The 15,923-nt window shown below is 46.3% G+C and overlaps 1 protein-coding gene across 6 annotated transcripts in view; it reads right to left on the bottom strand.

Annotated features, from left to right (window-relative positions):
• The window catches only part of TEX14 (testis expressed 14, intercellular bridge forming factor), a 2,253,432-nt gene that overhangs the window by 207,515 nt on the left and 2,029,994 nt on the right, over positions 1 to 15,923 (bottom strand). For all 6 annotated transcript variants that reach the window (XM_078679858.1, XM_078679856.1, XM_078679860.1 and 3 more), the window contains one exon: positions 12,525 to 12,652. In XM_078679858.1, the coding sequence (XP_078535984.1) occupies positions 12,525 to 12,652 (128 nt within the window). The remainder of the gene's footprint in view (positions 1 to 12,524; positions 12,653 to 15,923) is intronic.

Genomic DNA, 15,923 nt, shown 5'->3' with positions numbered 1-15,923 from the left:
GTAGAGAAAAGGAAGAGACGGGCGTGTTCAATAAAAGATGTTATTTATTGATCAGTCTCTTTTCTCATACAAGAGAAATGGATCGATATTATTGCAATAATTATGGTTAAGTAAAGTGCATACATTAAAAGCAGAAATATAAAATAATACTGTAAAAACATTGATATGGTTTCTAAGCCATATGAAGGTTTAAAATGAATAAGATATATTACATACACATATACATTTGACTAATCGTACTCAACTGGTGTTTCTAACTACGCCTACCCCGTGTACCTGACCTAAGTCTAATGCGTGGGCGGGAATAGAAAGTTACCGTTTAAGTTAAGTTTGTTTTGCCAAGTGACTGACTAAAGAATTCTCTGTGAGGGGTTATTCAGTTCTGTATCTGGAATCTAGGATGGATGAGGGATGGTATCTCTCGTCTCTGGCCTCGATATTCCAGGCTGCCTGCGAGGGCTACCCGGAAGCGCCGGAGCTGGATTTCTCGGCAGGAGAATAGACAGCTTCTCGTTCTCAGCGCGTCAGGAAGGCGGGGCTGCGCCAGCGGGGTCTGCTCTGCTCTGGGCTTCGGCAAGTCTGGCTGCTCCGATCTCGTCACCACCGCGTGCCGAGGTGGTGCCGAGATTGACGTAAGGATGGACATAGATACGTCAATAAGGATGTCATACGACCAGGTCGTTAGCACATTCTTTTGCTGAAGTTCTCGGTGAAATCAAAACAATGGCCGGAGGGTTTTTCCCAGGTTGTCATAGGTTTGATTTGTTTTGAGAACTCCGTATGCCTTATCAGGGGCTGGAGGAATATCGCTTGTCTAATTAGATGGCAAGCGTTATGACCTAATCAGATAACACGCTCCTGTGCCGTAGTGTGGCTTTATCAGATAACGGTTCCTGCATCATGGGGGTTTTCTGCCTCATGGGATGGCTGCTAGTTAACTTGTTAGTTTGTTAACCAGAATAGGGTCAGGAATAGGGGGATCGATACAGAACCTATAGGAATACATCACAATACCTGTAGCTAGGTTCTCATTGGTTATGCTATTGTGATTTTGTGAGTTCCCATTGGCCAGCGGTTTGCTCTGCCCTCTGGAAACTGTAGTTTTAGTACTTATCTTGGCTGCTATTGGAATAAATGCAAGATAAGAAAGCATAATACTCGCCTCCGTGTCTTTAATAAAATTAAGACTTTCCGTCAAAACTTACTAGGAAAATCTACATTATACCTACAAATACAAGCAGAGTTCCAGCACGTATGAAGTGTGAAACGAGAAAATGTAAAACCACCGAGCCACAAAAAGCCAGGTGTCAAGAATGAAAGAAACAAGGACATAACTGCACTCATGGGACTGGAGAGAGCGTATTTGACTGACTATCCAGTAAAGTGACGCGTAGAAAGTACAACGGGTTATATATAATGCCCTAAAGCATGCTATGCTTCTAGGTGGAAAAAAGTTGATGATATTTTCTGAATTGTATTCTAATGAAACACATGATTTCCACCTTTACAGAAGTAGTCTAAAACAACGACATTTCATTATAAATATATGTGCTGCTATCACTGACCACTAACCTTTACAGAAGCCATTCTAAGGACATTTATTCAAAGTAGCTAAAGTAGCTAGACTGTAGACTAACTTGATTGCTTGCCATATTACAAAGTATTTTAATCATGCCATAACAAAAATCCAACAGCTTTTACTCCACCCATCATAAACGGTAGGATTTCAGAGTGCTGGGTTGGGACTACGACAGACTATTAAGCTGACCTGCATAGGGATCAGTAAAGTAATCAAACTTAAACAATCCTTTACAGTTTTAGAACTATTTTTCATGTTATCATTACTTAAACAGTTATGTAACTTGATGAAGGGAGCTTAAGTGGGTAAAAATGATTAAAACTAGATTCACTTCTTAATGTTCAGGGAATTGCAGTACCATTACCATTATTCTAAAAGAATTATAACACCTAGATGACATTCAGATGCTGTCCCCATTTGCTACTCTTTGTTCCCTTCTCCCATCACACGGACTTACAAGAACCATCATGCAGACCAGAGAACCCACAAAATAGAAACTAGTGGGCATACATGACCATTGTTGCTGGCCTTGCGGCTTTGCCAGGAGATATGAAGGTGCTAGCCGGACGTATAGATGGTGTGTTGTCACTTTTAGGTTTGCACACGAGTATGACTTATAGTTGAAAACTATGGATACAGCACATGAGCATTGTTTGGTGAAAGCATGAAAGTGTTTTAAAAATGTGCAACAAGGTCAGAAGTAACATACAAACATAAAAAAAGCACTAGAAAAGGCAAAAGGCTGGATTTGTGTTAAGGGAGATATTTACTTAATAGTTGCGTGACTGTGTGTTTGTTGCTCCCAGCTGCCCTAGGAATACATTTGCATAATGAAGCAATCTCCTGGATTACAACAATATGGAAAATGCTAAACAGGTTTAGCTGTATCATCATAGAATAATGTTATGGAAAGGATTCATAAAATGATGTTTGCATTGTGAGGGGTGAAATAATTCAAAGGCATTCACAGCTTAATGTTATGTTGTAGAAACTGTTGACAAGGGCTATTATTTCCTGCATCTTTAAGAGAGTCTATTAGTGCAAAAATGTTACTTTGTGCAAACAAATGTAAATCTGTAAACATGCTATCTCAACAGCAACATAAACATAAGTGAACAAGCAAGAGTGATGGGAATATCACTTCATCTTTATGATAGGCTAAGGCACCTAACAAGCTTGTCTCTAAACAAAAAAAAGCCATAAGCCTACAATATAAATGTCATTGTGTCTGCAAAGTAAATACATTAAAGGTCTGTTGGAAATTGCCCTTTTTTAATATTGATGTTAATGTACGCAATGATAAGTGTGTGTACAAAATCGAAATTGAATCACTGTTGTTGAAATCCCCAAATACGTCTTCTCCATCAACCCCGAATCAGAAATACGAGGTTTGGCAGGTCCTGTGCCCTAGGCCTAAGGCTACTGATTGACCAATCACAGGTGGGGTTGCACGTGATCAGGAGGACAAACAAGCGAACAGGAAAAACCCATACTATTCCCACAGATAGGCAGTGATACCACAATGGTCCTGGGAGATTGGCCCCAATAAAACGCACATAGCTGGAGGTGTGCGCATTCCCAAAACACCATAAAGTTAGATTCCATATGAAGTTAGGAACACTCAGCCAATCACGGCACAGCACACACTACACACGCAGGGATCACACACTCCCCATGCCGGACATCTGGACAAGTTACCCACTGGCCCTCATTGTTTCCACGCAAAGTCGAGACTCATCAGCATTTGTCATCAGGTGGGAGTACTTTATGGCTTCATGACAAGACCCACATTCCACTCCAGAAAGAGGATCTATGAATTGCTTTATGATGCTTCGAGAAATGTCCTCAGTCTCGTTTCTGTATGCTGCACTCCTAGCTGTAGATTTGATTACAACAACTGTTCTTGTTTTGCCAAATGCCTCAAGTCTTTGGGGCAGATTTATGTTAACTGGCGCATCCCCAGGGATGCGCCAGTTAATGTGCGCCACAGTGCGCCACAGCTCCGCCACCCATGGTGCGCCGCATTTATAATGCGGCGCACCATGGGGCCAAAACGGCACAGATGCGTGACGCATCTGTGCCGTAAAGGTGGCGCATTGCTGGAGTTGCGTCACAAGCGCGACGCAGCTCCAGCAAGGCTCGGGGGTGCCCCATCTTAACAATGCTGCGTCAAGACCTACGCCTGCTTCAAGCAGGCGCAGGCTTTTGACGCAGCATTGGCCTGAAAGTGACTGAGTGAAATCTTATAGATTTCACTCAGCCACTTTTGCGAGGCGCACCTGCCCCGGAACGCCCACCCTGCGCCGGAACGCCCACAAGCGGCGCAGGGCTTTACAACGTGACGCATCTGCCTAGATGCGTCACGTTGTAAATCGTTCGTAGGGATGCGCCACGTTTACGCCGCCTTGCGTGACGCAACAGCGGCGTAAACGTGGCGCAAGGGCCTCATAAATCTGCCCCTTTGTTTTTTCAAGGTAAATTCATATTGGAGCAACAAGGGTTACACCAAACCTTTTGCCTTCCTCCTATTTATCTTACTTTGTTTTTGTTGGCTTTAGCACGTTACTGCTGACCAGTGTTAATGTGTACGTGCTTCTTCCCTACACATTATGACATTGGTGTATACCTGATTGGCAAATTTATGAATGAATGAAATTAAATGAAAAAGCCTTTGTAAAGCGCACGATTACCCGAGGGCATCCCAGCGCTAGGACAGAGACCGCACTAAGCTGTGGCAGATCAGTTGGGAAAAAGCCCAGTTTTGAGCCATATGCGGAAAGACAGTGTGGTCCGGCTCTTTACGTAGCTGAAGCGGCAGAGAGTTCCAGAGTTTAGCGGCATTATGGGAGCCGGACGCCACTTCTAGATCTCTTGATTCTGGGAACAGACGCCAAGTCGAGGTCATTTGAATGTAACCTGTTGGCTTGGTAGGGCTAGACAAAGAAAGAAATGATAGCCGGTCCCACACCCCCTAGCATCTTATGGTTGGTGCAGAGGGCTTTGAAGTGGACTCTTTCCTGAATAGGAAGCCAATGTAAAGACTTACGGGCAGGTTTGGCTGATTGGCGGCTTGGAGTCCCCTCAAAATCCTTGCACCACAATTTTGCATGGTTTGAAGTTTCTTAAAGACCGCACAAGGTGCACCGAGATAAAGAGCATTTCCATAGTCCAGGCGAGATAGAATAAGTGCCTGGACCACGAGCCTTCTTGCTTGAGGAGGTAGCCAAGGCAACACTTCGCGCAGCATTCTTAGAATGCCAAAGCAGGAAGCAACAATTTTCCTTGCTTGGATTTTAAGCTAAGTTCAGAATCAAGCCAGAAACCCAGACTCTTTATTTCGGATTTGGGGGCAGGCACAGGACCCATACATGCTGGCCAAATAGAGGCAACCTCGAGTGGGAAGGGATTACCGAGCAACATGAGCTCTGTCTTGTCACCGTTCAGTTTTAAATGGGAATGGCACATCCACCTCATCACCTCCTCGAGGCATGGGGCAAGGCCAATAGACCGCACCCAGTGCCAGAAACTCTGGACCCCACGAATACCACAACATCAGACTCCGCTACGACGCCAGCACCCTCCACGCACTCAACAATGGCCGAAACCACACCTGCTTCCAAGCCGCCCCGAAACGGACTCACGGACCTTTATCCTGCCACACCTGCAGCTTCACCTGCGACAGAAACACCAAACCTCCAAGGACTGGACCCAACCACCTCCGCTGCATACTCCTCAACACCCGCTCCGCACGCAAACACGCCGTCGAGCTCTGGAATCTGCTCGACACCTCCGCCCCAGACGTGGCCTTCCTGACCGAGACCTGGTGGAACGACTCCTCGGCGCCCGACATCGCCATAGCCATCCCAGACGGCTACAAGATCACCCGCAGGGATCGCGCCAACGGAACCGGAGCAGGAATAGCCATCGTCCACAAGTCCACCCTCAAGGTCGCCAACCACGCAGACAACACCCTCAACACCGCCGAACACCTGCACTTCCGGAGCCACACTGACCCCAACACCACCCTCAGAGGAACACTCATCTACAGACCCCGAGCTCAATTCAGCGACTCCATCGCCGACCTCGCCAGCACCCACGCACTCGCCTCCATGGACTACATCCTCCTCGGGGACCTGAATTTCCACCTCGAGAACAACAACAACGCCAACTCCGCCACCCTGATTGACAACCTCGCCAACCTTGGCCTCAGACAACTCGTCACCGCACCCACCCAGGCCGCTGGCCACACACTGGACCCTGTTTTCTACACAGGCACCCACGTCACGTTCAACCACACCACCGAACTCCACTGGACCGACCACCGCTGCATCCATTTCACCTTCAATAAACCAACCAAGCCACCGCACCCAACAGCTACCTCGCCGCTGCTTGAGCAACGTCACTGAAGACCAGCTGATCACCACCCTCTCCCAAAACCCACCCACCGACCCCACCAACCCAGAAACCGCAGCTCGCAACCTCAGACAGTGGATCAACGACCGGCCAACACCCTCGCCCCACTCAAGAAACCCTCCAACAACCACGCCAGCAAGAAAGCCACCTGGTTCACCGACGAGCTGCAGACCTCCAAACATGCATGCCGGAAACTGGAGAAGATATGGCTCCACAAATGCACACCAGACAACCACGCAGCCCACAAGGACCCGCAGACATCACCACCTCATCAGATTAGCCAAGAGATCCTCCTTCAATGACCGCTTGGATAACAACGCACAGTACAGCAGAGAGCTCTTCAGCATCGTAAAGGAACTCTCCAACCCCAGCGCCAACACCAACGACATACCACCCTCACAAGAACTGTGCAACTCACTAGCCATCTTCTTCCACCGCAAGATCACTGACATCCATGACAGCTTCAACACCATGACTGCCACGACTACGCCAGACCTCACCTCCCCTGTGAACACCACCAGCGCCAAACCCCTGACCTCCTGGTCCAACGTCAACGACGACGAGACACGCAAGGTCATGAACTCCATCCACTCAGGCTCTCCGTCAGACCCATGCCCACACCACGTATTCAACAACGCAGACGCTGCCATCGCACCCCACCTACGGAAGATCATCAACATCTCCTTCAAAACAGCGACATTCCCGGAAAGCTGGAAACACGCCGAAATCAACGCCCACCTCAAGAAGCCCAAGGCGGACCCCAAGGACCTCAAGAACTTCCGGCCCATCTCCCTGCTCCAGTTCCCGGCGGAGGTCATCGAGAAAATCGTCAACATGCAACTGGCCCGCCACCTGGAAGACTACAACATCTTGGACCCGTCCCAGTCCGGGTTCAGACGAAACCACAGCACCGAGACAGCTCTCATCGCCGCCACAGACGACATCAGGCGCCAACTAGACAACGGCAAAACATCAGCCCTCATCCTCGTGGACCTGTCGGCTGCCTTCGACACGGTCTGCCATCGCACTCTAAAGACACGCCTCCTAGAAGCCGGAATCCAAGAGATGGCCCTTGACTGGACCACGTCCTTCCTCTCCGGCAGAACCCAGAGCATCCGCCTCCCGCCCTTCCCATCTGAGGCTACCGACATAATCTGCGGCGTCCCCCAGGGCTCATCCCTCGGCTGTTCAACATCTACATGGCCCCCCTCGCACAAGTGGCCCGCCAACACGACCTCAACATCATCTCCTACGTTGATGACACCCAGCTCATCCTCTCCCTCATCAAGAACCAGCACACCGCCAAAACCAACCTCCATGAGGGAATGAAGGCCGTCGCTGACTGGATGAGGAACAGCCGTCTGAAACTGAACTCGGACAAGACAGAGGTACTCATCCTCGGACCTACCCCCTCAGCCTGGGACGACTCCTGGTGGCCAACCACACTGGGAACAGCACCAACACCCACCGACCATGCACGCAACCTAGGATTCATCCTCGACTCCTCCCTCTCCATGTCCAAACAGGTCAACGCCGTCTCCTCCTCCTGCTACAACACCCTTTGCATGCTCCGCAGGATCTACAAGTGGATCCCGACTGAAACAAGAAGAACGGTGACACAGGCCCTCGTCAGCAACAGACTGGACTACGGCAACGCACTCTACGCAGGAATCCCAGCCAAACACCTACGACAACTACAACGCATCCAAAATGCCTCCGCCCGACTGATCTGCAACGTCCCCCGCCGCAGCCACTTCACCCCCCACCTGAGAGACCTACACTGGCTCCCCGTCGAAAAGAGGATCACCTTCAAGCGCCTCACCCACGCACACAAAGCACTCCACAACGCCGGACCAGCCTACCTGAACAGCAGACTCAGCTTCTACACCCCCACCCGCCAGCTCCGCTCTGCCAGCCTCACCCTCGCCGCTGTCTCCCGCATCCAACGAACAACCTCCGGCGGCAGATCCTTCTCCTACCTCGCTGCCAAGACCTGGAACACCCTCCCTACCCACCTTCGGCAGACTCAAGACCTACTCGTCTTCAGAAGACTCCTTAAGACCTGGCTCTTCGAGCAGTAGCGGCACCCCCTCCCCTCAGCGCCTTGAGACCCTCACGGGTAAGTAGCGCGCTTTACAAGTACTCTGATTGATTGATTGAATAGAGGCATTGCTTTTGTAGTTAAATGCCACCACCCATTGAGTGTCATCGGCATATGTAATAACATGCACCCCAAAGGGTAAGACGACATCAGCAAGAGGGGCCATATAAACATTGAAGAGAGTGGGACTCAGGGACGACCCCTGAGGCACTCCACAAAGAAGGGGCCTAGAGCTTGAAATGGCCTCGCCCTCGAAGACCTGGAAGGATCTTGCCCCCAGGAAGGAGCGCAGCCACTCAAGTCACACCCAGACCTTAAAGTAGATGAATTAGGATATGGTGATTAACCGTATCAACTGCCGCGCTAAGATCTAATAGTATCATGGCTAGAGAACCACCTGCATTAAGAATCCTTCTGGAGTCTTCCACGACTGCCAGTAAGGCTGTTTCAGTCCCTTGAGAAGGGTGAAACCCAGTTTGAGATGGATGCAGGAGTTTTCCAGCTTCTAGGTGCCTGGAGAGAGCCATGTTGATGTGTTTCTCTGCGATTTTACCGACCCAGGGCAGAAGCGAAATGGGTCGGAAAATTGTAAGGCAGTCGGAATCTAAGCCAGGCTTCTTCAACAAGGCCTTTGCCAGCGCCTTTTTCCATAAAGAGGGGACCATCCCAGAAGACAGCGACGAGCTAATCAAATCTGTGAGAGAGGGTCAAACAGAACCAACTACTAATTTCAAAATTTTAGGGGGAACAGGATCTCTAGGTGATCCACTCTTGACAAGGGCGAAGATAGTTAAAAATGCCTCTTTGTCAAGGGGAGGAAATGCTTCCAGCAAATGTACCTCACTCCTGGCAATTGCTTCTTCAGTAAAAAAGTTTACGTGAGATTCGGAAAACAAAGTTCGAATAGATTGAATTTTGTTGTGAAAGTATTCCGTAAGTTGATTGCAGCGACCATCTGTTGGCTCGGGAACATCAGGGGTGGCCTTAGCTTGCAAAGGTTTTTTAACAATACGGAAAGTTTCACAAGGTGAATTGACTGCACAGGAGATTTTTTCGTTATAATAGCAGGCTTGGGCCCTTTTAATTTCAGTTTTGTATGTTTTGATGGTGTCCCTATATTCCTTTTTCTTAGAGGGGGAGAAATCTTTCCTCCAGGCTCTCTCGGCTTTTTTACACATCTGCTTTAGTTTACGGATTAAAGGAGTATACCATGCTGATTTATTAGGCCCTAGATTCACTCAGTGGGTCTTTTTTGGACGACCTCGATCTAAGGTCTCTTCCATCCAATTATTAAATTAGTCGTTAGCCTCTCCAGGATCTGGATTTATAGAAGGTATACTACCTTCTAAGGAGAAGGCCCATTCATTTAACGGACGTTTTGGCCAACAGCGAGCTGCAATATTTGTAGGTCGGGCGGAAGGAATGACCACATTCGGAGACCAGTAAAGAGAGATCAAGTGATGATCTGACCTGGGAATGGGCGAAAGCTCCAAGCAAAGCAGCTCCTGAAGGTTAGAAAAAAACAGTCAAGAAGGTGCCCTTTCACATGAGTAGCCTGGGATACCTTCTGCAAGAGTTGCAGGGCAGCGAGATCAGAGGAGAGTTCTAAAGCACTTGTTGATGCAGGGTCATCAAAGTGAATGTTTAACTCCCCATGGATAATAAAATTGGAGACAGTGCTTGCCAATTTCGTGACTGCTTCAGGTAGGGAGGATAAAAACTGGGCCAATGGTCCAGGAGGACGATATATAAGAATACCTGAAAGGGAGAGCAGGTGTGTGAGTCCCATGGAGAAATGAAGATTCTCAAATTTATGATCAACACAAAAGAACACAGGGGGTCTGGTAGTCAGCTGATCTGACTAGGGTGTCTTGCAAGACTGTCAAGTCAACAAAAAGTACCCAGGTCACCACAGAAACACCTTCCAAACAGGGAACACCTACCAATTTGTCAACTCATGAATCACTCAACAAACACAAAATATATTCAACCCTGGTAGACAAGATCCATACCATCAAATAGTAGATTACCATCAAACAAGACTTAGTGATCAGTCATATCATCTGGATGTCCACCTTGTGAATAGGCTAGTCCCTTGATCATCGAGACTAATTGCCACACAGTCAGTCAATAGTGTTGGATCAGGTCCACGCATATCTATGAACCGCCTTCTGATAGCTGATTTATGATGGTTGTGAAAATAGTGAACATTCAGTGCAACAAAACCAGATGTGGCGAGTTAAAATAGGATGATGTGACCTCAAAAAATCAATCTTTATTACATAGCAGGGCACATCCCCTAATTAAAAACCAGACCAGTGCAGGCGACAGTATCAACAAATATCTGTCGGAAAATGGGCCAACATGTTTCTGCCTAACGGGAAATCAATCCCTCGGCTTTCATCAGGGCCTCTGCTCTCAAAATGTGCTACTGCTGTCAAACAATAATGTGAACAAATCAAAATCACAAACAATAATAATAAAGCTTGGAAACGATACAACTTGTACCAACCTTGATACAATAATCCTCTGTATCAATGGAATTTTATGAATCTATATAGAAAAAATATATTCATTGATATTAGTGTAATGTTACAGTGTTCACTAGCTCCCAAACATAAGTGCTCTAAAACTGCTCCAAACTTTGCTATCTGTGCCTGCAGTCTGCCTCCAAAACACGTCTGGGCTCGGTGACAGCTACACTTTGTGCATTCCCTCAAGACAGCCACAAAACAGGAAGGTGAGGCCCATCTGCATTCTGAGCACTCATCTGCATTCATCTGAATTCTGATGAGCCTTCCTGGGCAAAGAGGAATGGGAGGTGCTGACACTTACACTGTAATAGGTAGTGTCTTGTCCACACAGAAAGCACTGATTTACCCCCACAGATAGCCTGGCAGACAGGACTGGGTTGAAAATGATCTTTGTGCACTTCAGAAAGCTCCTTCGAAGTCACCCCCTACACCAAAGAAATGGGGCTCTGACCCTACCAAATCAGTACACTACTGGACCAGGGAAGAAATCTGCTGGATAAAGACTGTTGCGCTTTAAGGATTGCCACTTTGCTGACTGACTATTCTGAGAAACCGCTTCTTCACTTTTCTGAGCTGCTCTGCTGCCTGCTGATCTCTGCCCTACTGAGGACAAGGAGTGGTCCCATCTCCCTTGAACCCAGAGTGACTCCTGTTTTCTGAAGTCTCAGGGACATAAAAGACTTCCTGCAATTCTGCTGGTGATGCTGGACTCCGCCATCTGTGAGTCTTACCCTTGCCTGAGGCGCCCCCTCCAGTCCTGGGCCTCAGAAGTGGGTTCTGATGCTCATTTCTGCAAAACCCGACGCAATGGCATGACTGCACAAGAAAATCTGCTGCATCGCTTTTCAACACCGATGCAAAGCCTACTAGACAACATCAGATCTACAGCCCGCGTGGCTCGATGACGATGTTCTGTGGGGGACAACAACGATGCTCCGCATGGCTTGACAATGATGCAATGCACTCACTTCAACGGAGCTCGACGACGATGCGAGTCCCCTTTGGGCAGCTCGACTGTAGGCTCCCAACGTTGACAAAAGCTACATCCAATGTATTTCTTCACTGAGACCTGTCTGGGTCTTGTAGCCGGTCTGCTTTCCATGGCGGTCGGTTTTAACTTTAAATTTGCGCCGGTACCTCGCGACCTCAAGTAACATTTTGACCGCTAGTGACTTCTAAGCACTGTTTTCACATGTAATCATTAAAAAATCATATCACATCTTCCACTTATTGCAGTTTGGTTATTTTGGTCTTGTTTTACTCAGATACATATTCCCTATTGTTCTAAACTTGTGTGGAGTCGTTTTGTGGTGTTTTCATTGAGTTATTGAAATTGAAGTGTTGCACAAATAATTTACACATTGCTTCTTAAGTTAAGCTTGATTGCTCTGTGCCAAACTACCAGAGGATGGACACAGGTTAATTTAGGGTCTGTATCTGACTTACCCTTACTGGAGTGGTGGTTCCTACTTTGACCGTGTGCAAACCTACATTCTGTATTAGGTGACGGATGATTGGAGTTTTTTGCTTCATTCATAAATTTACCTATACCTTTCTTGAATATTATGGTGGGAATATCGTCTAACATGAAAATTATTTTCTAACTATTGTTAACACAAAATAATGCCCCACTGAAGTTAATAATACACAATCTATAACAATGGTACAATATTTTGCAACTTAAAATTAGGCCACAATATCTAGGTGAGGCAATATTTCTGTCCACAGTTTTCTGACATAGAGCCCATTTTACCAAGGGCCTGCTACTAGGTCTTGGAATTGTCTCCCATATTCTATGCTGCGCTTGAAGTACCAACACAGATTTCCAGTTAGCACATTTTGCTTGAAAAAATCTGCTTTTCTCTAGAGTATATGTGGATCATCTACATCTGGGTACCTTGGCCAAGAGGAGTGCTAGCACTAGCTGGTGCACGCCTGCCTCTAGGTGATTTACTAGGAGTTCCATTCCACAGAACGTTTGGTTCACAAGAAATGCTGGACAACTCTTCAATGTTGATCGATGATCTGAAAAATTTAAAACAAGTGTTACATTGAAAGATGCAGATTTTTATGTTTTACCAATAAGGTGCATAATCGGAATAGTTTCTCCCAATTATCTCACCATGGATCTATTTGTTTTGCTGCTCACATTTCAAAACATACATTATTATCTATTTACCAATAAAGCTGTTTTGCTGTAGAAACATTCTGAACTCGAGGTTAAATGACCCAGTTGATGAAGGGTGACTAAAAGGACAGCACTTTTTGCTCGGACACCTCTGCCAGTTTCTAAGTGTACACTTTATATAAATAAGTTGATTAACAGAAACATGAGAATCTATCTTGCATGGCCATGACCTACATGTTGTACGGTGGAAGAGTGCCCGTGCTGAGTCTCCATTTTAGCTACACATTTTTAGCTTGATATCTCTCTCTAATGGTGACATTTGACATGTTTTACACTTACACCAGAGTGTACTCAGAAGCTTTTTTAAATGCAGTTCATTCTTAGTAAGCATTATTATCATGTTCCTCCTACACTCTGTCAAAGGCTAGGTACATAGAATGTGATGGCCTTGTATTTGGGGTTTTCCTGGAACACTGTGCACTGTGACTGAGATACAGCCCTACTGACTCTAACCTTTAGCCTGCAAAGGAGGATAGCCTGTTACATCCAGACCAACATCCTGGCACATCATACTCCAGTATGGGGTGGATAGGGTTTTCCAACGGATCTGCCAGAGGGTGCTCCCACTATGCTCTCATGGTATAGCTAGTATTAGATAGGAGTATAAGTATAATCACATTGTAATGTTATAATAGTTGAACTGTTTATCTTTTTCACCATTTGTGTAATGCTGGTTAAAATGCTTTGTTTCACCTTACTAATAATTGCAGTTCACACTTTCTATACAAAAATACGATTATTTTAATACATTTTTGAAAGCTAGATTCAAAGCTTTCTTGTATTAACCTTGGGCAGGCAAAAACAGCAACAAAAGGGTAGATCTGTTTTCACGATTTCCTTCGGGAATAAGAGTGGTTATGTTCGAGGTTGCATATACCATCTGGAACCCTGCTAGGATTAGGGGTTCAAATGGGGCAGGCACTGTGAGCTAGCTAGAAATTGGGACAACATTTTCTGATGATATGTGAATGAATGAAAGGATGAATGAAAAGGGATTTATAAAGTGTACTGCTACTCCAAAGAGAGTCCTGGTGCTCCGCACCACTGCCACGTAGGCCTAATCTGTTTAGGATTGGTTAAACAACCACATATTCAGTCTCTTCTTAAACTGAGAAGTATCTGTAATGCTTTGAATCTCGGAGGGAAGTTTACTCCAGGCTGACGGACCTAAAAAGGAGAAGGATCTGCCAACAGCCCTAGCATGCCTGATCTGAAGAGTGCTTGCTAAAAAAAGCTATGGCTGAACGCAGTCATCTAGGGGGAACATAAAAACTAATACGTACTCTAAGGTATCCAGCGCCTCTCTGATTAAGGGGTTTATGGACCAAAACAAGAGTCTTAAATAAGACTCTTGTTCATGGGGAGCCAATGTAACGCCTTAAGGTGAGTGGACATATGTGCTCTCAGAGGCAAACTCAAGAGAGTAAATGATGCCGCATTTTGGACCGCATACAGTTGTTTGATGAGGTAATCCAGTAGACCCACTAACACAGCATTGCCACAGTCCAGCCTATACGACATCAGTGCCTTTATCACTTGTTTCCTGGATGGGAAGGACAGAAAATATAGAAACTTTCTTAACCGATCCTAGGATGCTTGTTTCTGGTCCAGGGAGGACCTGCCTTGGCAGTTCAGGCTGGACGGTTCTCATGAGGCACAGGGGCAAGACTGATTTGCATATGACCAGGTCTAAACTGGGGTGGCAAGGTGAACAAAAGAATGATGGATTTAACCCAGAACTCTTGGCGGGGGTGAATGTTTTGATTTGTTCTGCAGTCCGTCTTCAGCCACCCAGTAATCCGAAGCAGACCACTCCACTGAATTCACCGGCGGTAAAAAAGAGAGTATATCATCAAATTTGATACCTACATTTTTCACAGAATTCGCTTGACACCCTGGAAAAGGGCCTTCAGTCGGCCAGAAAGATTGTCATGTTTGGTGGGCCTTCCTCCCAAAAATAACATTTCTGTTTTTTCTGCATTACATTTGAGCTGATGGTATGTTAGCCACTGGAAAAAACAGCTGAAGACAGGTTCAGATTTTTTCACAATGGAACCTTGTACTGCACTCCCGTGAAAACAACAGCTGGGTGTCATCAGCATATGAGATTATTTTTGCTCCCACGGCCTCCGAAAGTATAGCAATAGGAGTAAGGTAGATGTTAAATAAAGTAGGGCTCCGAGCCCTGGGGTACTCCAACTTGAAATACACGTGGTCTGACAAAAAGAAGGAATTCAAACCTCTTGTCTGCGTCCTTAACAAAATGATGCCAACCAGTCCAGGGATTTGCCTCCAATTCCAGCAGCTTTGAGAGGTGCCAGTAGAGTGGCATGAGATACTGTATCCAAAGGCCACTGAGAGATCCAACATTATCAGCAGTGCCTTCCCCCTGGGCTCTAAAGTGCTCTTGATGTAATCTGCCACCCCCCTAGCACTGCCTCTATGCTGAATATTGGGAAAGCTGGGAGTTGACATGCTTCTCCAATAATTTTGACAAAGATGGAAGTACGGATATGGCCCTGTAGTTAGATAATTCAAATGGGTCGGTTTGTGATTTTTTCAGCAGAGCAGGATCTTAGCCTGCTTCCATGGCATCTATGTGTGCCATATGTGCACACAAGCACTATTCAGGCGTGCAACAGGGTGTCAATGTGACACCCTGCCACCCTTGAATGTTTTCCTATTTTACCGAATCGGTATTAACCAATTCGGTAATTCACATTCATTCCTATGGGCCTCCAGGCCCGTAGGAATGAATGAGAATTACCGAATCGGTAAATACTGATTCGGTAAAATTCGGTAATACTTACCGAATTGTTTGCTACATAGCATTTACCGATTCTAAAATAATGAATCAGTAAAATTCAGTATTTTAGAATCGGTAAATGATATTTACCTACATCTGGCCCCTAGATATTATCTGGCAGGGCTCCCTCCAGTAACATGCTGGGGGAGGGACTGTTCTGGGAATTCTTGATCTTAACATGGAAATATTGTGCCAGTGGCTTGCATTAATCACCTGATGGTTCTTGACATCTGGAGCTTGCTACCAGGGACAAAACAATTTGCACAATGTACAACATTTCTCGAGATTTGTTCAAAGCTAGT

This window comes from Lissotriton helveticus, chromosome 3_1, assembly GCF_964261635.1.
Source record: "Lissotriton helveticus chromosome 3_1, aLisHel1.1, whole genome shotgun sequence".
Lineage (NCBI taxonomy): Eukaryota > Metazoa > Chordata > Amphibia > Caudata > Salamandridae > Lissotriton > Lissotriton helveticus.
The sequence above is the reverse complement of the archived record's forward strand: the minus strand, read 5'-3'. Positions and strand labels throughout refer to the sequence as shown.